Below are 27,680 nucleotides of genomic sequence, written 5' to 3'. Positions count from 1 at the left end.
AAAATGACAAGGATGAACTTTAAGAAGAGAAGGCTGGTGATAAACATACGTTGCTGGGAAACTGCCACGGCTGCAATCCGACAAGGGGGTCCATGAGAACCAGAGTCCGAGGTAACACTTGCACCTGCATCATTATCACTGTCTGAGGCCATAGCAAAGGGGAGTGCCTCAAAATTTGCACTTATTTCCTCTGCAAGGTCTACACACAAGTCAGCCGCATTTCTGTGTGCTTGGCCTTCTGCGTATGCAAACGGCCTGCTTCCAAAGTTGGCGCGGATCTTTGAGTTCTACAAAACAATGGAAAGACGAATAGAAGATTAACTGCAGTAACCCTGAGGGGAAAATGATGTCACTGAAGCCGCAAAGAAAATTATACAGTATAATACGTATGAAATATTGTGAGTGATCAAATTATAGCTTAGAAATATCAACAGAAACCCACCTTTTTCTGAATGTGTACCAGGGGCCACATTCCACCAGCTACATCCTCAAGGATGGGGCAGAGCCGCTGGCCACAGTAGGTAAAGTAGACCCTGCCTTTAGGGGCCTGACCAGGTGGGGGAGGAGTGCCCTCAGAACGCTCCCACCCTATTCCAGCCACATCGCCTGTGTTCATGAAAACGTACGTTCACATTCTCAATAATAACTTAATGTCAACAGGTTATGACATATTTTAAAACATGCGATAATTAGATACAGCTTGAGTTTAGGAAGCAGCATATGCTTGCAAATTAGTTTCTTTTGAAAGGGCAGCCAGATAGGATACAATGCTTTAAGGAGTTTAGTTAAAATCCATAACATACATCGCTGTATGGATTTCTCAGTTGACTACATCAAACAAAAGAGATAGTAGACTGTATATGAAGAAAAATATATTTTGTCTACTGTCTCACCAGGAAGTAGAGCCACATCCAGCCTGACACTCTTCCACTGCAGCAGACTGGAGCCGTTATAATGCACTGCCCTACCATTACTGACACACACACACACACACACACACGCGCGCACAAAAAGGGAAGACCACAAAAGAGAAGAATAGCAGTCAGCACTCAAGTCCGAGACACAGCAGTGGGAAGAGGATCTCAGTTAATATGCAGGCAAACGTACTTGTGAAACAGACATGTGCCGACAGGGTTGGTCCATGCTCCGTCCCTCTTCTCTGCCTCAGTGGCAAAACCAAAGGACACAATCGGGCCACTGTCCTCCTCAGAGTCTCCATAGGAGACAATTTCTATCTCCCAGTAAAAAGATGGGGCCTGCAGGGGCAAAAAGAAGAACATTAAAGACTTTGGACATGCTGCAGTATCAGTGCATGCTTTTATCCTACTACTAGAATACACTGAGATGGTATAAATTAAAGCATGTATCCACCTGAATTGGCACAGGACAGGTGGCATAGATGAAGGTGCCTCTGGGCAGGCCTCCTCCAGCACTTGGATCAGCCAAGAAGGTGACAGAGGTCAGACGGGATGAGAACATGCAGGCACGGACTGGAGGGAACACTCTGGATGGACACCAAGTGATCTCCTTGGGCTGATGAGACAAAAGGAATGTGGAGAGAAGTGATTTAAATTTATCAAAATGTGAGTTAAGGATTGCAGCAATATATTAATTTCATACTGTAATATTCTGGCCTTTAGCTCTTTGTCAATTTTAACAGATTTGAGTGGTTTTCCATAAACACTTTTTAAGACTGAATTTAGTCTCTCTTTGCAGAGACAGAAAAAGCAATAACTGAGCTTTTCCCTCTTCAAACAAACAATTATTTTTCCACCTTCTTCCAAGATGTATTTCCAGCTGCATCCAGTCCACATGTATGTTGCATGACGGGGGTCTCTCTTGCTGGCGTTGTTGGTTATAGTAATAAAAACAAAACCTATACTATATAATAACTCCCACCTGGCGTCTGTCCGTCTGCAGTGGTGGAGGAGGAGGCCGAGCACAGTCCCGGTACAGCATTCTGACTCTTTCACATTGAGCCTCGACCATGCCGAGACGCTCCCCTGCACAAGATGACAGAACTAAGTGAAAGATGTATTACAGACCAAATACACTGTATTGTACATGAATGCTTTTGGTTACTCAAATGATTTGTCATGCCAGTATGCATGCTCACCGGGGCTACATTCCTGGGCAACAAGGTTGAGAACTTCGACAGCAGCAGGACACTGCTGGATGAATTCCTCACAGAAGGAGCTATCCTCCAGGAGCTGCGCCATCACCAGACATGCCCTGAAAACCATTAACAACATAAGGATTTTTGCAGTGAAACTGCAATTAGATTTTTTACATTTAATCACAGGATCAGTTTCAAAAAGGTTCCTACATTTTAAATACAGCACATTAAAACAACATAACTCAACCTTAAACAATTAAGGAAAAAACAGTTTAAACTGATGACTTGGAGGGCTAAAAAGAAAGGCTGACCTTTTTGAAGCACATATGCTGATCTACACAAGTGTTCACTAACCTGGTTCTGATTTCAGCCAACAAGCGAACTGCAGCCATTACCGGGCTGGAGCCATCTCCTGTAGCTGGCAGAGAAGTGTGAATGGAGAGACTGCCCTCTTGTGGCAGCAGCATGGACTGCACTGCCTGTACCACCTTTTCTGTAATTGAGAGCTTATAGAGGGGAAGAGCCTGTTGGGGAAGGGTAGAAAGGGAGACACAAGTGAGAATGAAGCAGATACTCCCATAAAAAAAGGACCGTTTTGTGTTTAAAGCTGAAACCTATACCTCCGATCTGGGTGTGCAGAGGCGTGAAATAGGGACTGTGAGGATGTCTGAGGCTTGACAAGCTCTCCTATACTCGCAAGAAGGGAACTTCACAGTAGCAATGCCCTCCTGTTCATTGATGGACATAACTATGCCCACACTGCCCAGCACTCCTTTACCTACAACCTGCAAAGGAATCACAGTAACAATGTCAACATTTCTAAGCTTTTAGGGGAAAATGTTACATGTTGAATTGCTTTTTTCTGTGGTGAAAGTACAGCATGTTCACCGATTCCTCTGCCTTCACTAACCTGGACTTCAGAGCCGATCTTAATAGTTTCTTTAAAGCCTCCAAGGGCACAAAGTGCAGCAACAGCTTGTCTGCCAATTGCCTGCAGCTTAGCCAGTTTCCTGCCACTGCTGCTCCCATTCTCCAGAATACTCTCAGCATACTTCCCCAGCTGAGGGATAAACATCAGAGCCCTGGAGAGAACCTACAACACACCCCAATGGAGAAAGTATTAGGTCTAATAGAAACAGCATCATACAGAACCACATTCAAATCAGTCTAGATAGAAATTCTGATTATTTATATATTTGTTTACAACCCTATTTTAAGCAACATGTTATCAATTACCATTAATGAGCAGAAACATTCTGATAAAGTCCAACACATAGTAGTTATTTACCTTTTCAGCAGTGCTAGTCCAGATCTGAGCGGTGTTGGACTCCGGGGCAGTGAGCAGGCTATGCAGCAGAGCAATAACCTCAGCAGCCATACTGTTGGCCACATGACCACTAATGAATGGCCTGACAGGGTCCGACCTGTTCAAGATAAATGTAAAAGTCAGAAAATGTCACATACACTGTTTGATAAGACACAGACACACACAGACACACACACCTAATGTACTGATGCCTAGAACTGAATGATGAATCATATATACAGGAAAATAATTATTGTTTATTTACCTGGCCAGTTCAGCATTCCTGTCCCTACACACAGCAGTCTGAGCAGTTTTCTTCTTGTCACCAGTGGTGACGCCTCCAGTGGTCTCCTGGACTAGAGTCTCTACAGGTGGACCAACACTCACTATCAGACCCGACTGAGCCCACTTGTTGGCCTTCCTCAGGGCAGCAGCGGCCTCTTCTGTGATCACTTCACAGCTGCCACTCTAGAGATGGTTTAAAAAGGATGGCAGCGGTAAGGAAGACACTTGGATTAAAGCTACAGAACACACGGACGTTTTATTGTTAGTATGTGCTTTTAAATTATGGGTGATTTTTTCTTTTTTTTTCTTTTCTTTTCAGTTAAAATCTGACCTTTGTCATGTCTCTGTCCATCTTTACCACCTTTTCCATGTTCGCTCCAGTGCCAAGCCGAAAGGGGCGTCCCTCTGAGCTGCTACATTTTGGAGTGGATGGAAGAACACTCATGTCATAGAAACCCAGACTAAGCTCCCTAATGGGAAATGGCAAAGACATTTGTGGAAAACTTACCTGAGAAGCGGTTGTAGGACCTCATGCGATGACTGGTCCTCTCTCTTGTGGATAAAGATTGATAGCTTGCCATCAACCGCCTCGCCCTCCTCCCCAGCATCCTCAGACTTCAGCGCTCCTTTGGAACTGGCACGGGACAAACTAGTGTCTGGCTCAGAAGAGCTGGGGGAGAGGAGGGTCTGACAGCCTGGTAAAAAAGGTAATATTGTAAAAAATAATAATTAGTGGGAGAAAATAACGTTATTACTATCCAGCATGTTTTGGTATTTAAATGTTTTCATAAAAGTACATTTACTAAATATATATTTAGTACTTCTAGGTAAGAGAAACCAACCTGGTACGACATAGTCTGCCAGCTTGGCTAGAAGCAAGGCAGCAATGCGTGAGGCAGGGTCACTCGCATCTTGTTGCTCAGCATCTAGCGTGTTAATTGAGTAGCTCCACGATGGCAGGGCCACATTACCACAGTCCTCCACACTCATGAGAGGCAGAGCAGCTCGGCATAGCTGCAGGATGATAAGCACCAGCTTTGGTGAAGGTCTCTGATCCAGCAGCAGAGACAAGAGCTTAGAAACACAAGCCGGTTGGCTCAGGATAGCTTTCCCTATGTGGCTCCTGAAATACAAAACAAAAATTACATATATACAAATAAATGATGATTTTTCATACATGATGCAAACCAAAAATACATGAAAACGTTTTACCTGGAAAGGTCATTGAGCAGACTGAGCACATCCTGTAAGGCATCATTGCCAGCTGCCTGATTACCACAACACTCTGTTGCTCTGGCCAGGTGATTTGTTAGCAGGCTGGACACCTGCCGTGCCAGACCAGAGTGCACTGCATCTGTAGACCCGCCTTGAAAGAGAAAAAAGAAAAAAATTACAAACCATTACAACAAACTACTAACATTTTAGTGTGTAACCATTTCCTCTGGCCATTTGAAAAAAAAACATTCTTAATGTGCACAAGTTCATATTTTGAGGTATATTGATCCAAGCATAACTTACCTTCCACCTTCTCCCACTCAATGCAGCGGTTAGCCAGAACCTGGAAAGCAGCCCAAGCCATGGTTGCCACCTTCTGCTTTTTGGTCTGCTTCTCATTCGAGCTGCATTCCCTCTGACCACTTAAACTACATAGGCTGTCCATGAGCTGGACCAGACCACTCCGAACCAGGCACTGCTCTTCACTCCTGTGACAACATAGATAACAAATGGAGGTAAGGAATCTGAAGGTTGAGTAATACAGAGACAAATGAAAAAAGAGAGAATGCAAGATGAATCATCTTGCCTGGTGTAGGGGATTGTGCAAAGCAAGCCAATACTGTTGGCACAAGCAATGGGGTAGCGAGCACATAGTGACACTACAGATGTCATGGTCTCCCCAAAGGCCTCCTGCACCTGCTCTACCATTCCACCGCAGGTCAGCTCCTCAATCCTGGCACACAAACACAGATATATATATATATATATATATATATATATATATATACACATATATATACACACACACACATGAACCAGACACATTCGAGCATCGTTTTACAGTTACATTAAAATGTTTTATATTGTAATCTGAATACTACATTGCACTTGTATTACAAGTAGACTAGGATGGGATTGTTGCTGTTGCTTATAGCCCCCTCTTTCTTACCGTGGGCCACCTTGCAGTACCATAGTCACAGGCCCCACCAGGTGGGTGACGCCACCAACTCTGACAGCAGCAGTGAGCAACTCCCTCATATGAACAAGCGCCTGCTTCCGTGTAGTACCGCGTCTCCATCGCGTCTGCGCAGCAGACAGAAAACTGCTGCTCGACACCTAGAGAAATAACCAGTATAAAGGATCTCAATGTCAGACTATAATTCACTTAAAGATTAGCATGCAGCTATGGCAACAAACAAGTCACACAAAAAAGAAGACTTACAGCTTGATCAGGAGTAGTTCCGATAAAGGCGAAGAGCTGCCCCAGCAGAACACTGTATGTTGGTTTGTCACGGCTGTCCTCGTTGGCCAGAGACTGCAGCAGGGTAAATGAGCTGCTGCGATGACTAGTAGGGTGGTGTCGCCGTCTAAAGGTTAAAAATGAATTCACCTCCAGTTCACTTACATGATTCTCAAACAAAAAAAAGGCAAATACCTTTGAGGTGCGTGTGTAAACTCTAAGTCCTGGTTAGCAATCATCTCCAAATCGGAGGGTGCTGACATGCTGCGTAGGAAGACCGGCTGCTTCACCATGGGGATCACCGTCTTGGCGTCTGATACAGATTTAGAGGCTGGAACAAAACAATTGTGGAGAAATTAGATGAGAATCAAACTCACAGCATTTGTGTCTGCCATGACTGATGTCTTGGAGCAACTCAAACAAGGCCTGAAAACTAAAACATTGACAGATGAAAATATTGATTCACAAAAATAAGGCTGTGATACAAAATATATATCTAAATTTATTAAAGTCTGACTCCTATATAAGTTACATAACTGTACCCATAGAAACACAAGTGGATGGATGTTTCAATAGTGTGAGTGTTTGACATTATGCAACTTAAACATCTAATTAAAAAGGAACAAAGATCTAATCCCAACCCTGCTGCCCAACAAGGTTAGTTATCAATACTAAATAATTGCTAATTAGTAACATAAGAGGACACATAAGATATTGCGTACCTGGACCTGGTGTGCCAGCAGGTGTGGTGGTGAGGCTTCTGCAATGTGGAGCAATGGTTACATGGAGCAGCAGCTCAGTCCGGTTCATCAGACTCTTCACGAGTGCCTTAGTTTTGGCCAGTGAAGTGCTACTTCTGAGATGCATGACGTTCACCTCTTGAAAGAACTTCTCCCTGTAGTTGCAGACATGTAATGTTACTACACAATCTGACCCATGGCATCTGCTCCAAGTGCAAGGATATTATTTTAATCACTTGCCTCAAGCCAAGGACAACATTTTCCAGATCACTAAAATCTAGTGCAACCTCCTTCAGGGAGCAAAGTAGTTCCAGCTCCTTAATTTTGTTCTAATGAAGAAGAAAAAAATAATTATGAATATCAAAGCAAATTGTTGTGGTAATGGTATAATCTCCAGAGGAAAAGTTGGTAATTGTGTGAAGAGCAGGGTACCTCAAAGAAGTGGTAGTCGTGAAAGAAAGGAGTGTTGTTCTCCAGCTTTCCCTGCTGGGCCTCCTCTACCTCATTCTGCCACTTCTGTTCCAATTCTCCAACACTCTGAAAGTAACACCAGAGATAATTAAACAGAGTAAGACTCCCAGCAGAACTCCAACAGCATACTGGTGATTAACGATATTATAAAAAGGTGATGTAAATGTGGCTTAGCTTCGCAACAACACCTTTCAATTACTGTGTTAACAGAAGCTCACCTGCAGCTGACGCTCCATAGCATTGATCTTCTTGAAGGTCTCAGCCATGATCTTACAGACAAGGTCGTACTCCTCGGCGTGGTCCTCACGGTACTGGTAGTTGACAAGTGACTGAAGGGCATCCACCAGGCTGAGGTGTTTTATGACACAGGATATTATAACCTCCTCCATAACATCTGGCCTGATCACCTCCCTGACGAAATAAATGGTTGAGTAAAAAAAAGTTATGATTTTGACAAAAAAACAAAGGTTTTACATTGTCACTTCAATTTAAAGCAATATCACATTCCTTATCCCATAAACAAACAAAAACTAACCAACTATGGCTGCTATGAATGAGAAGAGCTACAATACCGAGAGGAAAACTAATGGTGACTACTAAAAACAGCCATAGGAATTGAATCAATAATGTACTGTATGAACAAAGCCGGACGACATCCAAAAGTCAAAATGTTCTATTTTAAGACAGAATTTGTGATCAGAATTACAAGGACTTCAAAGGGATAGTCTGATTATTTGTAAAACAGTTTGAATATTTTATTAAATAATACAATATGTAATAAACTGTGGGCTTGGATCTGTACATTTCTGTACACTACATACAATTGCACATTCTTAGAAAATGTTGCTTCGCCTCTCCTTAGTCTTCTGTACTTCTGCCTGGATTTGTGAAAGCCTGGTTGGCAGCACTTAATCATTTCAGCAATGTTTTTACTGAGTTTCTTTTCTATGAACAGCAATGATGTTACTTGCATACCCTGTGTACCGTGACAGCATGACTCTCTTACTTGATGCTGGGACGGAATTGTGGTCGAGCCCTTCCAGACACCTCTCGTAGCCTACCCATGATGCCTGGAGGGAGGCGGATACGAGGTAAGTCAAAGTAAGTCCCTGGCATGAGGCCTGGGGGTGGGATGAGCACATCAGAGGGGTAAGTGAACTCCCGATCCTCCTCAATAGTGAGTGGCAGAGGGGAAGGGCTGGGCGTGAGAGCAGGAGAGATTGCACCATTCGCCTCCACCTGCCACTGACACCTAATTAAAAAAGAAAACATCAGTCAGTAATCTTGGATGCCAGCAGTTTTTCTGTGTTAAATGAGGTACCATTCATATGTAATAGTACAAGAACGTAAACTAATTGTGGATACTGTTATGCACCAATCACAAAGCCAAATTCTTTGTATGTCCAAACGCATTTGGCAATAAACCGTTTCTTACAATGTACTATATTAATCACACTGGCAATCAATATCAATTTCATATAACTGTCACCTTTGCAGCAGCTTTGAGCAGAGCAAATCCTGGCAGGCTTCCTCCTCTCTTGTCACCTCTGGCCCGTTATAGAGAATGCGGAGCATTGAGCAAGCCAGCACTGACAGACCCAGGGCAAGATCTGCCAAGAAGGGGAGGCCTCCAGAGACATCCTCGGATGACTCCTGAAAACAAAAACAAAAACAAATAGCATCATCAGAATTAGCTGTTGTTTTTCATGTTCCACACTGACTGCCAGTTTGATTCAACAACAGTATTACAAACGTTTGGGACATGCCAGTGGTCACACGTTTTACCTGAGCTCTGACAGTGCAGGAGAACCCCCACATGGCTTTATCGGGGGTGTTGTGTTCACGTCCACTCCTCATCTCAAAGGAAAACGTCACTGTGTCTCCTTCAACCTAAAACAGGACACAGACAAACTGTAGCTCTTCGAGAATGCATGTGCTCACAGTATACATTTGTGTAAAACAGCTTATTTTACCTTGACAAGGTCTTTGGGCCATCCTGTCCCTAAGACACTGCGACTGCCATATCCCAGAGTGTTCCCTCCATACTCTGTTACTTTACGACTGTTGGTGTTGGGACCAGCATAGAGAACCAACTAAAACATCAGAGAATACATTTAGTGCAAAATATCCCCAACAGGTTTGTTGCTATACCTGTCAAATTACACAAAATGTATGCAAGAGTTACAGGGGATGATGGCCATTGGACCTACAGTGTATTGAGAGAGTCAGTACCTTGTCATAGTCATACTGTGAGGAACAGCGAGAATCAAAACGAAGGTACAGACAGCGGGCCCCTGGGATGTGTACCGTCTCCTTGAACTTATAATTGTCCCTCACAGGGTGCACCGTCTCTACTGTCTTCCCAGCAGCCCATGGGGCAGGGATCTTCAGCCCAGTCAGGAAACCAGGCTCCTCTCGTTCGTCCAGAATTCTAATATCAAGGATACAAATAAAATATGTGGTTTTTGAAAACCGAGTTTGTGAGAGACAAAACAGCTGGCACTTATGTTAACCTCTTCCAAGATCATTTATTTATGAAAATACTTAATTATCCAGCAAAAGGATCCAATATATAATCAGGTGGATTTAATGAGAATTATTTGTGAACATTCTCTTGGTGGACCTTCAGAAAACGTACTTGTCATCAGCAGCACATGCCTTCGCCCCCAGCCCAAGAGAACCACCCATAGGTGGAGGCTCTTCAGTGAAAAGTGGAGACTGAGTCTTTAGTACTAGGGCAGTCTGGAAAACAGAGATTGGAAATGAATACTTGAATGATGACTACTTTTTCTACTCAAGAACCTTTAATTTAATGCAAGAATTGCCTTTTGGACTGGCAAGACTCCAACCTGGCTGGTGTAGAGGACCAGCTGCACCAATTGAGGCATGAGGGCGTCAGCTAGAGTGAGGGTCTGCAGGTTGGGGTGCATCAAAGAGGTGAGCAGCACTGGCAGCAGGTGCCCAAGCATGGTGGCCTTAGTTACCTGTTCCAGGCCTTTCAACCTGAACAACAAGAAGAGAGAACACATTGAATGTTAGTGGTATGAATCCAAAGAAAAAAAAAACAAGACAAGAAATAGGGACATTTGTAATGTAAAACAAAGCCACAGTAATACAAATTTAAAAAACTGCATCCATAAATGATTTATTACACCCCCTTTTTTTCTTCCTAAAAGAGGTATTCCCCAAATTTAGCGAAATCTTGTTTCACAGTGAAATAGAGCATTAGAGCCAACAAAAAGAACATTATGTCTGGTTGTATTTTTTGTCAGTAACATGGTTTGATGAGAATACAGATGACACCACAGATTAACATTAAAAGTCTGCTCATGCAATATAATAAAATAAGTAGATAGCTAGTAGATTTTGAGAAGGTATCCAGCAGCTACTTTGGCAGGCTGACAGAACAGTCATTTCCCACCCTGAAAAAGGTTTTATTTTTTTACAGATGCAGTTAAAAGTTCACCTGGTTTCTCTGTCAGCGATGTCACTGTTAATCAGAGCTGTGGTCACCTGCTGCAGGGTCTCCAGCACTTCATCACATCCCACCAAGATCTTGGTTGCAAGGGATAGGATACTGCTTTGCAGCTCCTGAGGACCACGCACACATAATATGCCCAAACTTACGTAACACGGCTTTCAAGATTTTCAATGACCATCATGCAATACGGAAGTTATACAAACAGAATTTCCTTAATTTTATGTCTGCATACTAAAACAAACTTTTAGCTTGTATTAGCTTAATCTGAGCTGTTTGATTGCATGAGACTGTTCCACTTTCATCCTTTTATCAGTAACCATGATTAGTGATAAGAAGAAGAAACATGTCCTTAGTTAGTATCGCACTGTTAACTGATATTATTAAGAGTGCAATGAGCATAAATTACTATGCAGTGCAGTAAAAGAACATTCTCCCATTGCTCTGTTTGGTGGGTTGGTCTCTCATTGACACGTGCACAGAGATAGGGGTATTTAAAGGGGGTGTTTACCTGTACCTTCATTGTATCCCCTTGTAGGGAGCTGTCACTGTCGTCGCTATCATCCGGACGGATGAGAATGGTGTTACTGAGGAGGTGGTTCTGAACAGCCATGAGGTAGCGGAGACTAGGGGAGACCACCTACAGAGAGGGAAAACCATCTTTAGTTTGTGCAAGTGAAATCTCACAAAACATGTGATCTTAATCAACACAGATGGCATTTAATTCTGCTGAACTGAGAGTCATACTGGCACAGTGGAGAGCAGCTTCTGGAAGTCGTCTCGAGCGACAGTCTGACATTTGGTAATGACGAGGCAGGATTCCCGTACTACAGTCTTCAGGATACAGTGCAGCAGCTCATCATTCAATCTGTAAAAGAGAGCGTTTTCTATCACTTTGTGATTCACAAGTATAGACCTACCGGGAGCTAACTTGTGTTTTTAAGCTATCATATGACATTTTTCTGTGCCGTTATCAAAGGCTAATAGAAATTATAGTGCACTCTATAGTTACAGAATAGCCACTTACCTGTAGTAGTCCTCTTCTTCACTCCCAAATCTATTCTTCTGCAATTGGTCTGCCAAGTTGGTAAGGATGACATCCCGAAGTTGAGACAGGCCACTGTTCCTTTCACCTGAGTGTCACATACAAATACGCAGAATATTAGCTAAATGTATCACAAATCAGTGTACATGGCAGTTATATCAAAAGGTGTCTTTACTGTCATAGTCACCCTCAGTTAAAACCAGTTTCAGCAGTTTGTTGAGTTCAGCCTCCCCCTGATACAAAGTATTCAGGCCTGAACTACATAGACAGAGAGAAAGTAAACAAAGAAAGCCTATGTGAATACCATTATGATCACTGATTAAGTAAAACGCAATTTAACTATAACATCCGTTTGTATCCATTACACATATAACATCTATATACATGTGGAATTTCCAACTTACCTGATGGCCAGGCACACTTCTCTCTGAATCTCTGCTCCTATCTGATCCTTCGGAGCCATGAGTAGCTGCCACAGGAGTAGGCCTGAACGACGCACACTTTCCCTATTCTGCTCTGACTGAGGATTGAAAAACCTAAACACCACCTGGACAGAACAGAGAAAAAAACAAAACTAAAAAACAAAGAAAATTATTGTTTTTCAGCGAAACTGTCCACAGCTACACCTCTAACTGACCTGGAACACCACCAAGATGCAGCGGATGATGCATGTATCTCCATTGACCATGGCCTTCTCCATGATGTCACAGATGCTGCTGAAGTGACGTGCCTCGATGGGATGTTGTTTACCCAGTAGGGCCCCCAGCGGCAGGCTGTTGCTGCCAGCCGCCAGTAGGTTGAGCTGATGGATACACATAGCACCTACATGATGAAGCAGCTGGTTGATCACCTCGCCAGTGCCCACAGTTTCCTCTGTGAAAGGACAAGTTTTGCAGATGTTCAAATGTCTGACTTGACCCGATACAAAGAACATCTGGTGGTTTCCAGGCAGTATTTATCTACCTTTGGGTTCTTTGATGACATGGCTGACACCGAGTCTATGGCACACATGATGAAAGGCTTGGTTCCCAGGATTGCACCATTGATCTATGTAATCACTGGAGCAGGTCCAGATCAAGTTGTTCAATGCGTCATAACATGCTCCTAAGAAGTCAAAGATTACAGAATGATATGTCATTTAAAATGGCCATGCATTGTGTAACTATCCTCTGTGAGCTTGACACATAAGAGGAGAATGTAACAAACGCTGAGCTCACCTAGCCCCGCCACCTGGGCTCCCCTGCCTAAAGAACTTCCAGGCGCATCAATGAGGTCTGCACGGCTGCTGAACTGACCGTCAGCCAGGTTAAAAACCAAGCTGGAAGCTAAGACTGAGCAGAAATGTAAAGTTAGGTTTAGTGGATAAACTCATTAATTTGATAGTACAAATCATTGGGTAATACATAATTAATGATTACAATATAAATGTTTTGCACAATACCCAATTCCACAATAGATTTTGCACAATACCTAATTGAAACATGTGCACACAAGCACAGATACGCTATTTGCTTGGCAGCAAAGTTATGTGCGTATTTCAATATAGCGTTTCTCTTTTGTCTTAATTATACAGTTTTAGCATCACAAAAGCCACGCAATTATAATGTACCCCTTGAATGTTATATACTATACATATCATTGATCCTTACTGGACTTCCTGCTGTAATCAGAATAGTTGTTATTCTGCAGCAGCTTAACATGATGTAAAATGCTTTGTTTACTTATTTTTTAAAGTCTTTGTAATGCATCACTGAGGATTTTCAAGTGTCTGTGTGTGCGCGCTCTTACTTTTGAGAGAGGACAGGCTGCTGGTACCTCCAAATAGGGAGCGTGTGGCAGAGCTTCCAGACACACCAGGAGGTGAGACCAGCATCACTAGATAGGTTCCACACACATACATCGGGGTCTTTCTCAGGGTCTTTAGAGGGAGTCCACAGCTAGTGTTCACAGCTATTAAAGAGTTAAACATAAAAGTGTCACCAAAAAGTATTCTAATCCATACATATTGCACAATGAAGCACATATGATTTTTGGATGACTAAAAGTTGTGCTGATGAATTACCAGACTGTTCCTCTTTGACAGTGTTGGTGATTGCAGAGCCTGTGAGAGCAGCCAATGTGGCAGAATGGGAGGCTCGGAAGCGTGACATTCGACTCAAGAGAAGCTCATTCAAGCACTTTGATGACTCGCCTTCCTTGCGAGTTAGAATAACCCTCTCCTGCAAGATGTCTGCAACACACAACCCTGTCTGTGTCTGCACCATGGACATGGATGGAAGAGAAAACATCAAGGATTTATCAAGGACATACAAAACACTGAAACCACTGTATATGGAAGGGCATATACTACTCACAGACAGGTGAAAGACATCCATAAAGACAGAATGGCCTTTCTGTGTCTTCTCATTGAGACTGGCCGGGGACCAGACCCAGTACAGGTAGGTCCCATCTGAGCAGAGGTGCAGCGTGGTCATGCTGCTGCCCACAGGGAAGTGGTGGGCTGGCATGGGCACAATCTGGCACACCTGAAAATCACATTGTGAACATAAGCCCGAGCTATGGCTATGCTTGTCATTTCAATTAAGAGCTGGTTGAATTTTAATCACCACATTGGACTGAACTTAGCTTTAGTTCTATTTCATCCTTCCTGACTGCCAGAGGCAGTACTTAGCAGTGGATATCTTCTGTCTCTCACACACACACACAGGTCGAGTCTTTATAACAACAAAGCCACAAAGCTCGTCACTTGGCCACTGGTCGGAGTTGCGGGTCTCTCGCCCTCCAAAGGCTGTGACAAGCTGTCCCTCTTAGGAGGGAACGGTCCGTTTTCTATGTTCGGGCCACCGAGCAGGCCCGGCGGACACACCTATCTTCGGTCATCACCAGGTTGGCCACATTTACACCGTGAAACATCAACGGGTGAGATCGACTAACATTGTTTTCTACAACAGCAGATTCCACGGTTGGCAGAGCGCTCTCACTCCTGCTAATTGATTGGAGAGCTAACGAGAGTGTGTCCGCTCGGTGTGGCTAGATTGCTACACTGTCGCGACCGGCTTTCAGTGAACAGAGTGTCCCACTCAGGGCAACTTGGCAGGACGCTAGTGAGGTTAAGTCGATGGCGATACTGATAGCGTGTACATTGACTCGTGTAACATTGCCGCTGGTATAACTAGCAGAGTGTCTTCACTCCGAGGGGGCAGGCGGTTGCCCTACATCCTCTTTCTTTGCCTATTGGGCAAATTGACAGCTGCCGTAGCTGTTGTTCCCTTGGGCTTGCTATTGCTGCGCCCCTTGCAGAGATGGCTGAACAGCCTTCGCTTGGATACCAGGTGCCACAGGCACAGGACTGTAGGTATCACAGCGATGCCTTCTTGCTCTATCACCGTGGAGGGAGAGAGCATACCTGTCAAGGGGTGTCCCCATGGGCGTGGTTCCATCCCGTCGGGAGGTCGTCACAACAGACGCCTGCCTCTCAGGGTGGGGTGCAGTGTGCTCGGGGCAGTGGTCCGCTCAGGACCGCATGGAGCATGTCAATGTTCTGGAGCTACGGGCCGTGCACCTAGCACTCAAACATTTCTTGCCATACTTGAGAGGAAAACATGTACTTGTTCAGCTGGACAACACCCCAACCGTGTTTCACATAAACCATCAGGGGGGCACCAGGTCTGCAAAGCTGCTACGTGTGTCCCGTGCCCTTCTGACTTGGGCAACCCCTTGCCTGACCAGCCTTTGGGCGATGTATCTACCAGGAAAATGGAACCAGGTTGCAGATTCCTTCTCCCGTTACAAGCCTTCATCAGGGGAGTGGCGGCTTCATCCAGAGGTGGTGCACAGCATATGGGGTCTCTTCGGCAGGGCAGAGGTGGATGTCTTTGCCTCAGAGATATCGACCCACTGCCCCCACGGGTTCTTCTTGATGGAGAGGACCAGTCCTCTGGGTTAAGATGCCCCGGCTCACATGTGGCCAGAGGGACCTTCTTTATGCTTTCCACTCATTTCCTCTGATCTTGCCAATGCTCCTCAGGGTTCTTCAACAGGGCCACCTTTATTTGCTGGTGGCCCCCTTATGGACATCCAGGACTTGGTTTCCCCTGTTGCACAGACTCTGCTGCGAGATGCCGTGGCACCTCCCAGACAGGAGGGACCTCCTATCGCAGCTAGGGGGTCGGATCTGGCATCCCAACCCTCGCCACCTTCAACTATGGGCCTGGCCGTTGCAGGGCCCGAACAGCTACTGAGCGGCTGCAGAGAACCAGTCAGGAGGACTATTCTGAATGCCAGAGCGCTATCTACGCGTCTACAGTACGAATGTTTTCCAACTGGTGTGTGGTTCACAACAAGGACCTAATACAGTGCTCTGTTCCTACTGTACTCAAGTTTCTGCAGTCCCTCCTAGATGATAAGGGCCTGTCCCCCTCTACCCTTAGGGTGTACGTAGCTGCTATTTCATGGCAGCATGCTAAAGTTGACAATGAGACGGTAGGAAGCCACAGGCTGGTGTACCTCTTCTTAAAAAAGGGGGCTCAGCGACTGCGTCCCCTGAGCACCCCGAAGGCTCCTCCATGGGAATTGCTGAGATGGCTGTCGGCAAAGACTTTTTTTGTCCTTGCCATTACTTCGGCATAGCGAGTAGGCGAGATACAAGCTTTGTCGCTGAGTTAATCCTATCTGAGATGGAACTCAGATGGTTCTTTCAAAACAGCGCCTGTCCCACTAGATAGAGGAGGCCATTGCCTGTGCATAGAGAGCAAACGGCCGTGCTCTGCCATCCAGAGTAGGAAGCCATTCTACCAGGAGTGCCTCCATGTCATGGGCAACCCTCAGAGGTGTGCCCATGGAGGATATATGTGCTGCAGCCTCATGGGCATCCCTGAGCACATGTAGTCTCAGATACTACAGAGTGAACGTTGCCACCCCTCACCCACTGGGTGTGGTTCTTTGTCCAAGTATATTCATAGAAGCGTAGTTACATCTGTAACCCTTGCTTTATGATCAGATAATTTTGCACACAAGCATCAAGACTTACAAAGGCTAATTTACTAAATTAAACATAAAATACAAAATAGTCGTGAAATGAAAGTATACAGTACCTGGAGGGTGAAGGGGTCAATGACCTGGCACAGCTGATGAGGCTTGGCATCAAAAGAGGAGGGACGGTGGAGGAGGCGACCACTGCAGAACACCACCCAGCCAGGCTCCAACTCTTCATTTCGACAGTACACAAAACCCCTGCACAAGCACAAACAGAGCATCTATCTACGTGTTCTGTATGTGTACTAATAGAACACGTCAAAATCCCAATTCTTCCAACAGAACTCTTGTTTACATATTCAGTGCTGATCTTCAGTGCTGACATTGACAATTAATTAAGAGTATGTCCTTCAAAGAAAAAGTTGGCGTACCAGTTCAAAGCTGTTGTGGGTCTACAAATCTAAATGTTTACATGCAATTGCTAAGATTTGTACTAATTGCTGTAGTATGGGTCCCAATACCTTTTAGAAATGTGTAACAGTTGTTGTTTCGTAAGAAATCAAGAAAACAAGAGATATTTCTAGCATACAAATAACTAACTCACAGACTTAAACATGTATCATTTCTGCAAGTAAAAACACACTGGGGATCCTACCACCGTGTGCCCTCCGCTTACAAACTGGGGCATTTGCTACCACCGCATGGAATTAAGAGACAAAGAACACAATGCCCTTTTGTCCTTTTTTAAAAAAATCAACCAAATCAATAAAAGACAGAGAGGGGGTATGACTGTGTAATGCAGATATTAGTTTTAAAATGTCCAGGAAATAACACAGTGCAAAGGGATGCGTAAGTGATGAAGGATATTTTTAGTGTTCACCCTCTTTTTCTGTCTTTCTTTCTTGATATTCTCTGAATGCTGCTGAAGGCAGACAAGAAGGAGAGTCACCTTACCTCAGTGTCCCATGTAAACCAGAGCCCAGCTTGCTTATTCCTCTCCCAGAGGAGTTAGTAGTATACAGATAGAGCCCGTCTGTGGCTAGACAGCGTCCCAGGTCGGTGTCTGCTAGATACAGGTACAATGGATTCAATATAAGGGCAACGACGGACAGACAAATAGGGGGAGGTATGGAAGAAGTGAAGAGTGGGAGCAAGGAATTTGGGTGCTGAACAAGGTCATGGCACCTGTATGCTTTGCTTAGTGTTTCATTGACGGGGACTATAATGCCTCCAGACATCCCATCTGATCTAATGTCAGGTTACCTTAAAATGTAAATATGCAAACCTGTTCTATGGAAATACTGTATCTCCTGATCATCTCCTGTATCCCTGATATATATTTTCTGAAGGTGAATAAATATAACAAAAAGCAGGGCAGTATTATAAAGGGGCAATATGATAGAAATAATTCATCACTACCAGCAAAGAGAACTGCGTATTTCTGTGGCCAGTTTTTCATGTTTTTTTTAATAAATGTAGAGGCTGATCACACAGAGGTTTTTAGAAAAGGTTTTTTACCTTTACTCTCTGCTCCTCCAGCAGAATTATCAGGTGTAGGCAGCATGTCCTCAAAACCCCAGGAAACACTGTGTTTGCCCCCCAGAAGGCATGATGGAGAGCCTGGGCCTCCTTCCAGGAGCAAAAGTCTGAAGCAAGAGAGATACAGGGTGGTTAAATGTTGGGAAACTTACTTATATTTATCTTTAAAATTAACCTGAATACTGCCATCACCTATACAGGACATCTGACACAGGGAGCTGGCCCAGATCACTTTGTTTCTGCAGCAGGTGAACTGTGTGGATGAAGGTCTTCAGAGATCCCCTGGAGAATAGTTTAGCAGATTAGTCAGGAGGCAGCACCAAGAAACACAAGTAAAAGCTCTTTGTTAAGTATTTCTGGAACTGTAAGTGGAATAATACTATGGAGGGGATTCCATGTACTTTTTTAAAATCTGAATCAAAAACTATTTTCTGAATCCGTCAGATAGATTATTTTGCACTGCGACACTTAGCAGGGTGTAATGAGCAACCTACAGTGATTACATCACTTTTACTGCCAACAACCTTCCCTGCCACCAAACTTGCGTGGCAGCAAGGGAGCACAAATATTACACTGTTGATGAAAAGGGCTGGATGATTCCCCCCAACAAAGAGCCCTAACAGAGGCTGAACAAAGAGTGGAGAGTTCTGGTTTTAACATGTCAAGATTAGTTGTCACCAGCAGTAGTTGGAGTTCAGGCGCAAATTCATGAAAACAAGCACATTCTGCTCTTTTGCAGGCTAGGTGACAAACACAAAAAAGAGTGGCCACTGAGTGCCTGAGTGCCCACTAATTTAAGTATGTATGGTTGTTTCAGCGACACCTTTATATAATAGTGCAAACATCAAAGCAAGACTGTTTCAGTGTGTGTCGGATGGTTTTGTGCATTGGATCAGGCAAGATCATTTATGTAACATGTACACTGAAGAGAGAAACAGTGATGTGCTTACTTGACTTTGGCTGCCAGGAATAACTGACTCTCCGATTGCTTGTGAGTGGAGTTAGTAATTAAGTGTTTTCACTAAGATATTTTCTTCACCCCTGCATCTTGACTAGTGGTGCAACAGACCATTGTCGACCCGGGATCCGTACAGCTCCCTCCTCGCATGTGAACCGAGGATTAATTACATAGTTTAACATTAACCATCTGAAATAAAGTTTTACTGACGATCGTTATCAGCAATATTTCGTAAATTATGCAATCAAGACATTGGCATTTCTGCTTTCTGTTCGCTGATCCCTGATAATGTTACACTGTGAACAACAAATCTGTTTTTAAATTGACATGAAGGGAACAAAGGTATCCACTTACATTATGATACGTTTAGGCTCTGTTCAGTTAAAATTAGTATTGGGGAATGGTAAATTATAACTTTATTATGATATGTTCACATGTAATCTCGTAAAATTTAGTTTATTGATAAACTTCAATAAATACAATTGTTTGAAGGAGAAGATGAAAAGATATGAGAGATGAATTATGATCTGTTTAACTACCTGACAGTCTAAGCAGCTTATAATACATCATTAAAATTAAAAAAAAATTAAATTTTTTTATTTCCTTATCATTTCTTTATTGTGTGTTTTTATGAAGGAAAACTCCAATAAATTACTAGAACAAAGTAAAAGCATAACATTTAGAATTCATAATAGTTTACACTGAATTCAGAGTGGTTAAAAATACTTTTTGGGATGGTGTAAGAAAAAAAAAATACTAATAAACTGGAGACTTGTAGACTAGCTGCTATAATCAAACAATTAAGAGATCTGTATCTGCCAATATGGATCATCAATGATCGTCAATTAGTATCTGCGGTAAAAAAAAAAAAATTATCAGGAATCTCCAAAAGTTATATTTACTTCCTTTTTTTCTTTTGTGCTGATCCGAATCATGATCCAATCTGTGATACAATCCGAACCGTGAGGTTTATGATCCGTTGTAATTATTTCTCAATGAGTTATTGTTACTTGTGCATAAAGTAACAACAGGCCTTCTGTGAAGTGTTTGGCTACTCTATTAACCTTTTACCAAATATTGTTGGTTCAATACATTGTCTACAACAGCCAACCGAGGGTTCCTAAGAATTAGGATGGGGGACAGCAAGGAGTAAATGTATGGCCTCACCTGGCACAGGCAAGTGCTACAAGTGCAGCAGCAGCGTTTTCCCTCTGTCTGTGTGTGTGCAGGATCTGCGTATGAGCTTGTCCCTGTGGTTGGCCTGACTCCTTGGCACCATCTTCCAGCCAAGAGCAAAGCAGCCCCTCAAGGCCATTGAGGCAGTCAGCAGGCTCTTTGCTGAGGCTGAGAGGCTGGCAATCCCGGAGGCAAGACAGCAGTACCTCTGCTGTGACACCGCAGAGCGCAGGGTCACTGCGAGTCTGGGACTGCAAAAGGGGAAAGACCAGCAGCAGACCGACACGGGAGGTGAAGGGCGCCTGCTCAGGTTGCTGTAGCAGACCTTGCCTTTTGAGCAATGCCAAGGTTTCCTCATCGGCCCCTCCGGTCCCCTCGCGCTCCTGCTGCTCCTCCAGGGCCAGCTGCCGCTGCGCCCCCCACAGGCCACGCAGAGCATTGAGACGGTACTCCAGCAGGCGCGCATATGCATTGCTCTGATTCCCACAGACAGCACGCAGACGCTCAGCGAGCTCTACTGGGTTCTTTGTCTCAAATGTTAGAATCTGGAGGACACAGGAAGATAGCAAAGACGAAAAGAAGTCAAAATTGTGGCAATTTGTCTGCACTTTTTAGAAAAGAATTACATTTAGAGATGGCAGACAGACACACAATGTGAGAACTGGCCTGGTCTCTCAAATGCAAAATATTTTTCCCACTTCAGAGTGACATTGATTTGAATTCGGGGTTGTGTTCTACTTAACCTAATTTACCTAACGCTTTATCCATAGTCTATATGCTTAAACAGCAAGATGATAAAAAACATGTTAGACTGACGTCTTTCAACAAAAGAACAGGTAGATATAGTCTACCATCAGTAGATTAAAAAAAATCTGTTTGTCAACATGTTACATTGTAGGCTAATATGCAGTCAATTATTTTGTTAAAACTTTGTTAATTATGTTTTACATGGCTATAATTCATTGGTAGAACTTCCAGTATTTCCACAGTACAACTATGCATCACCTCCACAGAATAAACTCTTGTGTCTATGTACTGTGAAATAATGGTCAGAGATAGCACGGCACATTTGGGATAGCCTATCACAAGTGAAACAATGTGCTTCATGTGCACTTAGGCAGCATTTCAGATATTGATTACACTCTGTGGCCAAAGAATCATGGACTAGAAAAAAAATCCATTATACCATTTAGCAGGCACAATTTGTATTGAAACGCTACTAATGTTACAGTAACACGTCTTGACTATGCTCGGCCTTCTCCACCTTATTCTGCAAAAGACTGCTTACGGGTAAAAATAGTTAGCATTATAACACCTACGACAACAGCACTGAATGACCAAACCAGTCAGCCATGAAAATGCACACAGAGAGAATCAATTTAACCTAGAATAAGAGGACAGAATATGCTTTGATCTACCATACACAGGAAGAACATGGCTACTTTATTTCTATGCAGATGTGCTATATAAATGTGAAATTGGCCAGATTTTCTATCATCATTTTAGATTAGTTTAGTTTTTCTATATTTGTACGAGAACAATCTCATTTCCAAAATGTTTTAATTAACATGGCAACCTAATAAGTCTAACACACATAGGCTACATGTTATCACTTTTGCTCAGGTTAAAATTGCTTTAGGATCCTAGGGATAATGTAATCATACTTTGTATTTAATATTGTAGGTACCAAATCCATGGTGTATATATGGATGTTGAACATTTTGAGTACATAAAATGCTATATTTCATAAAAATGTAGTGTTCTTTATTGTAGGTCACCATGGCTGGCACTATTAGAATACACTTAAAAGGAAATACTGCCTACAAAGATTAGACTTATAAAAGTAAAAGCTGCCCTAAATTCATGCATGTCGCTAAACCAAAAAAGTCCAGCTGTCAGTTATCCTGCCTTTACTAGTAAATCCACATTGGTTCTTCTTGATCTTGAGTAGCTTAAACAAAAAACTGAGTTCAGAAAGAAGCTGTGTCACTGTATGTATGATGTTCAATTTAACAAAATGAAAAAACAGCAGATTAGGGGTTCAAACCTGACCATTCACATTCATTAATTAACCAGTGATTTGTCATCTGTCAAAGCAGCTGATTAAACATATGTAGTTACACTAGGACAGCATGTGGCTGATGGGTGAATAGTAAAGTAGCCATCTGCAGCTGTTGTGTTTCTACTAGAACAACTAGTACTTGACCAGTAATAGATGACTGATTATAATAGCATTACTAGTATTGAATATGATGTGGCACTGAATTGGAGAATAACAAGCTGAATATTAATAGCACCAGTTAAACAATTGGTAAATAGGTTAGATCAAAAGAGGCTCTGGTAACACAAACAGCTGGATTTGTACAGTTGAATGCACCACACTGTACATTGTAACAAATTAAAATCAAGCAGCCAGTGTCTGTTGAGGAGCACAAAAAGCCAATCTCAACATACTCTTTGTAAAAGAAAATAATAAAAAATTGTGACTGTGACAACTTGTCACAAGTGTGGAACTGTGAGAACTTGCCACTTCTCTGATCACATTGTTATGAGCGTGACTATTCGTTATAGCATCCTTTAAAAAAAAAAAACATGATTTTGAATATTAGCACAATAACAATATCTTCAGGATAGTCATTTTCATTTTGAGTGTTTTAGCTTGCTTTATGTTGTCCACATAAAGACTTTTTCAAAACAATTATTTAAAAAAAAAAAGACATGTGTGCACACAAACCAGGAATTTGCAAGCATACTCTTGTTAAAATCCAATAGGTGCAAAACATTAGAAACATACCAAAGTGCCAGCCATGAAGTGGAGAGTCTGTATTGGGAATGCTTGACTGCAGGTGTGATCTCTTGTAAAAGTCAAGTTTAATACACGTGACTCAAATCACAGGGTTCTGGATTTGAAAACATTTTGAGAAACATGTTTTTTCATGTAAAATCTCAATGTTGCCCTAAATGACACATGCTTCTATGGGTACTACCCATATTATAGCTAACGTAATACAATTAAGAAATGAACACTAGGCCGCCAAATGTAGTCCATCGACTGGTGGATACTACGAGCTCTAGCTTTATTAGGCATAATACCGAAATATCGAGGATTTAATGTTGTTGGTTCGAAGTTTCCATCAGCACCACTGTAAAGACGCTACAATCTAGCAATGTAAGCACGTCCGGTTTTCGAAATGTGGCCTTCAAAGTAAAAGCCTAAATTCCAGGTAAAATCCACTGCACTTTAGGGCACATTATACCTTTACACTAAAATTGAAATACATTCTGCTTTGCACAAGGCACAAAATAAAAATTAGGAACAACTTGATAAATATAGAAAAAATAAAAGAAGAAATATAGCTTTTTAAAAAAGGTATAAAAAGTCCACACCGGTCATACACAGCATATACCTAAAACCCAGAATGTGACATAACATAACATATTGCTTCTATGCGTTTAGGGAACACGATTTTAGGGTATTAGCTATTGAAAGAGATTGTGTATGATCATTGTAATGTGTGCTACACTTGCAGTGATCAGTAAACACTTGAGATCAAATTATGTCACTGCACTTCCACTATTCAAATACCATTAGAGCTATGCAATATTCAATTAGCAATCGACTGTGGTTAAGCTTACATGTTGTGACAGAAAACACTGGTCTCCACACTGCCATTTGAGGATCCAAAGAGAGGTTCACTAGTGGTGCAATCTGATAAGTTGCCTGTCTAAGAAAGCTGCTGCCCCGGCACTACTAATAAAGTTGAAGCTTTGCAACAATTGCAAATCAATTATAACATCACGTTATATAAACCTTTAACGTGATATAAACCTAAAGGTTTGGAAAACTTGTATTTTGGAGGAGATGACAGGAAATTATTTGACAATAGTCGCTTCATTGACAAGCGGGCCAACGGCACACAAGCAAGCATCTTGCCAACGTTAGCCGTGCCGTTGCACTTAGCTAGGGTGTGTTGCAGCCGGCAGTGAAAACACATGTAACGCTTTACGTTCAAATAAACAAAAAGACACACACAACAATGAGTGTGTGTTTCTATATACCGTACAAACATGCGCCTGTGTGAGATGGCATTCACCCACCTCTTGCTCTGTGTCTCCCTGCTCCGACACTCCAATTTCACTGGGCAATTCGGCCAGATCTGTGACCCGAATGAGTCCGTCGTGGAGGAAAATGGTCTCCTCCTTCACCGAAAGCCACTGGGACGAATCCACAGCCCCGGAGCCCATCGCTCTCTCCTCCGACAGCGATGCCAAAGGGGTCGAACATTAAAAATTCAGTGACAGAATGACAGAAACGCCCTAGTTCGCCTGCTAGCGAGCAACAACAAAAACAGTCGCCCTCTTATCTGACAATAGTGTTTAACGGGGCCGGCTGAAACGTGCTGACGGACCGCAGCCGGGCAGAGAACAGACAGTTGTGGCAGGTTCCTCCTCGCGTAACCGGAGTGTTCGTGTCGAGCTAACGGTAGCTGTTAGCTGTCTGGTTCGGTTAGCTGGAAGCGATGCTAACTTACCGTAAGGTATCGTTATAACGTTACCAAGCAGAGTGGGCGTGACACCAGGACTAAATCCGTTACTGCGCCGCACCGTTAATACGAGTGTCTTTTCAGGACGAAGACCGCATCCGCAGTAAGCTCTTTATCACAGCATACATGTGAACGCAGACAGCTTCGCTCACGGCCCGGGCGCCGTGTCAGTGGCTGGACAAGATAATGAGAGTCTCCCAGCTGTCAGTGCGACGCCATGTTTCCAAGGCCAACTTGGGGCTCCCAGCATGCACCGCGGGCCAGAATAAAAGCTGTCAAAAATTCATCAGTATATTTTGTTGTCTAACAGCACAACATATACATGTACTAATAAGACACGTGGCAATTGTCATTTAGTTCAGAGTTTGTTGTACAATTGTGTGATAAACCTTCAGTTTGGGAGTAGGAGCCATTGGGAGTAGGAGCCTGTATATTTGCTATCTGTACTTAAAATTTGACCACATTTTAGAGATAAACTATTGCACTTAACTATGTTAACCTTGATATTGAGTTGTGTGTCACACAAAAACTTATTTTTTTGTCACATAAGGTACATTTTTAAAGAACAGTGAGAAGTTAAAAGGTGACAACTATAGCCTGTTTTTACTTGCCTATTATCACTCTATTAAAGTGTACAATCGGTAAAAGCAAAATAAAAGTGGAGAAAAATATTTTTCTATTTTTAACATCAGGATCTAACATTTTTATGGAGCCTATGACAAAAGAATACCATCAAATTGGGACCCCTAAATTCTGACACCTGGCCCTGGTTAAATATTTTGGGAGGTAAATGCGCAACATTGTAAGAGCTGGATTTCATGAAATGTAATGATAGATCACAATGCATTTTTGGATCAATTATGTTTTATAAACAAAGCAAAACATATACATCTATATCACAAAATGAGAGTATATACTGTATATCACACAACATTGACGTGTAACAGTGTTTGTTTCCGTTAACAAATATGTATTGTTTTAGAAAGCAGTGTGGATCTAGTTATTTTTTTTAACTAAATCAATATGCAGTGGAGGTAGTAATAAGATGCCACAAATTCCCATGACACACCATTTTAATCACAACTAAATAACAAAAAAGAAATGTTTTTTTATTACATTTTTAATGCACGGTCTGACGGTTTTCAGTTTTTATTGCAAGTCTTTATAAATATATGACATTTACATCCATGGCATACTTACAAATATTATATATTTAAGAGTTTGAGTCCTTGAATGTTTTTCTAACAAACTGCCAGAGAGAAACAGAAAACGCTACATGAAATATGAAGCTTATCAAATTCATTGTTGCTATTAACAGAAGCTTAGTCTAAAATCGTGTGAGCTGTGCCAGAACATCAGCTTCCCTTACTTGCCTCAGGCATCGCTTATAAAGACGAGTAGGAATCCCTCTTCTTCTGCCGTTGCCTGCATTTTGCACCCCAGCAGTGTCTTTTTCCTCCATCACACTAAGTGCTTGAAGTAGGTCAGAGGCTTTAGAGAAGCCTCCAGAACAGCTAGAAAAGAAACAGAAAAAGTGTCAGAAAGCAACCTGATAATCTAAAATACAAGCAAACTGAGTTCACACATTAGACTGGTACTCCTCTAGCCAAAAGTTGTCTAAGATTAACATGAATAAGTTTATCAGAGCTTAAAACCTTTTGCGACGGTGGCATTTTCTCTCGTTTGGCAGTTTGAAGCAGTATTGAGAGACGAAATCCATTAGTAGCTTGGGGAGAATACTGGGTTGCTTGAAGCTTCCAATCTGAACAGCCAAGCTGTAACAGAGACAAAAAGACGAGTAGAGGACAATAACAACCTCACATACAAAAAAAGTGAGCAACACGGCAGGAATGAAACAATAGAGTGTGATGTATATCAAGGTATATGCATTTTGTGCGTGACTCAGAGAGAGAAACAGACAAAGAAAGAAAAAGCTGCCTGTGGGGAAAGGCCTTCCTCGTTCTTTTTAACATGCTGCAGATAGGAATGAACAATAATAGTCTGCATGCATGTGCTACTGTAGCCTATGGGTGAGTGCATACAGTATTAGGAGTCACAATACATAATCAAACATCACTAAAACATATATGTTACCTGCCATCATTCCAAAAAGTATAGGCCAGCCAACTTCACAGCAGACATGTTAACTTATTATAAAGAAAAACCACATGCAGCCATTTTGACATGTCATAGCAAGGTAAACACGTGTCATAATCCCTGTTATTAATTACACCTGTATTTATCCTGCAATTACATGTCAAATAGCTGCTGTGAAAAGGGCCTATTGAGCAAGCATGCACAATGCAAGAGCTCTCGAACTAGCAAAACTAAATGGTATGCCGCCATTGTTAATGTTATTAATATCATCTGTGCTTTTCCTGTTCTGACTGAACAAAATATATGCTGTGAAAAAGGTTTATTGTTGCTGGTTCACTGTCACACTGTCGTGGCTTAATTGAACAAAGCCATTGTGATGATTATTAGTAACACTTGTGCGTTTTGCATCATGACAAGTCCCACTGTCTTCTGTGAAAAAGGTCTATTGACAGGTATTTTAATGGGTGAAAAGAAATGCTGTTGTTTTATTACCTTG

At 42.5% G+C, this 27,680-nt stretch overlaps 1 protein-coding gene across 11 annotated transcripts in view; it reads right to left on the bottom strand.

Annotated features, from left to right (window-relative positions):
- Positions 1 to 25,312, bottom strand: part of LOC117735799 (probable E3 ubiquitin-protein ligase HECTD4) — a 37,764-nt gene extending 12,452 nt beyond the window's left edge. For 2 of the 11 annotated variants that reach the window (XM_034540657.1, XM_034540661.1), the window contains exons 1-50: positions 24,642 to 25,312; positions 20,535 to 21,088; positions 18,602 to 18,691; positions 18,389 to 18,516; positions 17,825 to 17,936; positions 16,990 to 17,128; positions 14,251 to 14,421; positions 13,959 to 14,151; positions 13,685 to 13,846; positions 13,114 to 13,227; positions 12,860 to 13,000; positions 12,534 to 12,769; positions 12,301 to 12,443; positions 12,072 to 12,154; positions 11,879 to 11,984; positions 11,599 to 11,719; positions 11,363 to 11,491; positions 10,840 to 10,964; positions 10,199 to 10,376; positions 10,012 to 10,115; positions 9,606 to 9,804; positions 9,347 to 9,466; positions 9,159 to 9,263; positions 8,863 to 9,026; positions 8,380 to 8,625; positions 7,592 to 7,784; positions 7,335 to 7,439; positions 7,143 to 7,231; positions 6,885 to 7,057; positions 6,358 to 6,493; positions 6,145 to 6,289; positions 5,872 to 6,038; positions 5,509 to 5,655; positions 5,226 to 5,410; positions 4,920 to 5,073; positions 4,550 to 4,830; positions 4,216 to 4,402; positions 4,039 to 4,120; positions 3,688 to 3,890; positions 3,405 to 3,540; positions 3,027 to 3,209; positions 2,737 to 2,901; positions 2,471 to 2,640; positions 2,117 to 2,232; positions 1,900 to 2,003; positions 1,372 to 1,533; positions 1,108 to 1,256; positions 894 to 973; positions 443 to 606; positions 50 to 287 (exon numbers count right to left, since the gene is read on the bottom strand). In XM_034540657.1, coding sequence (XP_034396548.1) covers positions 50 to 287; positions 443 to 606; positions 894 to 973; positions 1,108 to 1,256; positions 1,372 to 1,533; positions 1,900 to 2,003; positions 2,117 to 2,232; positions 2,471 to 2,640; positions 2,737 to 2,901; positions 3,027 to 3,209; positions 3,405 to 3,540; positions 3,688 to 3,890; positions 4,039 to 4,120; positions 4,216 to 4,402; positions 4,550 to 4,830; positions 4,920 to 5,073; positions 5,226 to 5,410; positions 5,509 to 5,655; positions 5,872 to 6,038; positions 6,145 to 6,289; positions 6,358 to 6,493; positions 6,885 to 7,057; positions 7,143 to 7,231; positions 7,335 to 7,439; positions 7,592 to 7,784; positions 8,380 to 8,625; positions 8,863 to 9,026; positions 9,159 to 9,263; positions 9,347 to 9,466; positions 9,606 to 9,804; positions 10,012 to 10,115; positions 10,199 to 10,376; positions 10,840 to 10,964; positions 11,363 to 11,491; positions 11,599 to 11,719; positions 11,879 to 11,984; positions 12,072 to 12,154; positions 12,301 to 12,443; positions 12,534 to 12,769; positions 12,860 to 13,000; positions 13,114 to 13,227; positions 13,685 to 13,846; positions 13,959 to 14,151; positions 14,251 to 14,421; positions 16,990 to 17,128; positions 17,825 to 17,936; positions 18,389 to 18,516; positions 18,602 to 18,691; positions 20,535 to 21,088; positions 24,642 to 24,788 — 7,924 coding nt within the window. In that variant the 5' untranslated portion in view covers positions 24,789 to 25,312. The remainder of the gene's footprint in view (positions 1 to 49; positions 288 to 442; positions 607 to 893; positions 974 to 1,107; positions 1,257 to 1,371; positions 1,534 to 1,899; positions 2,004 to 2,116; positions 2,233 to 2,470; positions 2,641 to 2,736; positions 2,902 to 3,026; positions 3,210 to 3,404; positions 3,541 to 3,687; positions 3,891 to 4,038; positions 4,121 to 4,215; positions 4,403 to 4,549; positions 4,831 to 4,919; positions 5,074 to 5,225; positions 5,411 to 5,508; positions 5,656 to 5,871; positions 6,039 to 6,144; positions 6,290 to 6,357; positions 6,494 to 6,884; positions 7,058 to 7,142; positions 7,232 to 7,334; positions 7,440 to 7,591; positions 7,785 to 8,379; positions 8,626 to 8,862; positions 9,027 to 9,158; positions 9,264 to 9,346; positions 9,467 to 9,605; positions 9,805 to 10,011; positions 10,116 to 10,198; positions 10,377 to 10,839; positions 10,965 to 11,362; positions 11,492 to 11,598; positions 11,720 to 11,878; positions 11,985 to 12,071; positions 12,155 to 12,300; positions 12,444 to 12,533; positions 12,770 to 12,859; positions 13,001 to 13,113; positions 13,228 to 13,684; positions 13,847 to 13,958; positions 14,152 to 14,250; positions 14,422 to 16,989; positions 17,129 to 17,824; positions 17,937 to 18,388; positions 18,517 to 18,601; positions 18,692 to 20,534; positions 21,089 to 24,641) is intronic. The other 9 variants (XM_034540665.1, XM_034540667.1, XM_034540666.1 and 6 more) reach the window with 7 other exon arrangements.
- Between the last annotated feature and the right edge of the window lie 2,368 nt (positions 25,313 to 27,680).

Source organism: Cyclopterus lumpus, chromosome 9 (assembly GCF_009769545.1).
Source record: "Cyclopterus lumpus isolate fCycLum1 chromosome 9, fCycLum1.pri, whole genome shotgun sequence".
NCBI lineage: Eukaryota > Metazoa > Chordata > Actinopteri > Perciformes > Cyclopteridae > Cyclopterus > Cyclopterus lumpus.
Note: the sequence above shows the minus strand (reverse complement) of the source record. Positions and strands in the feature narration are given on the sequence as shown.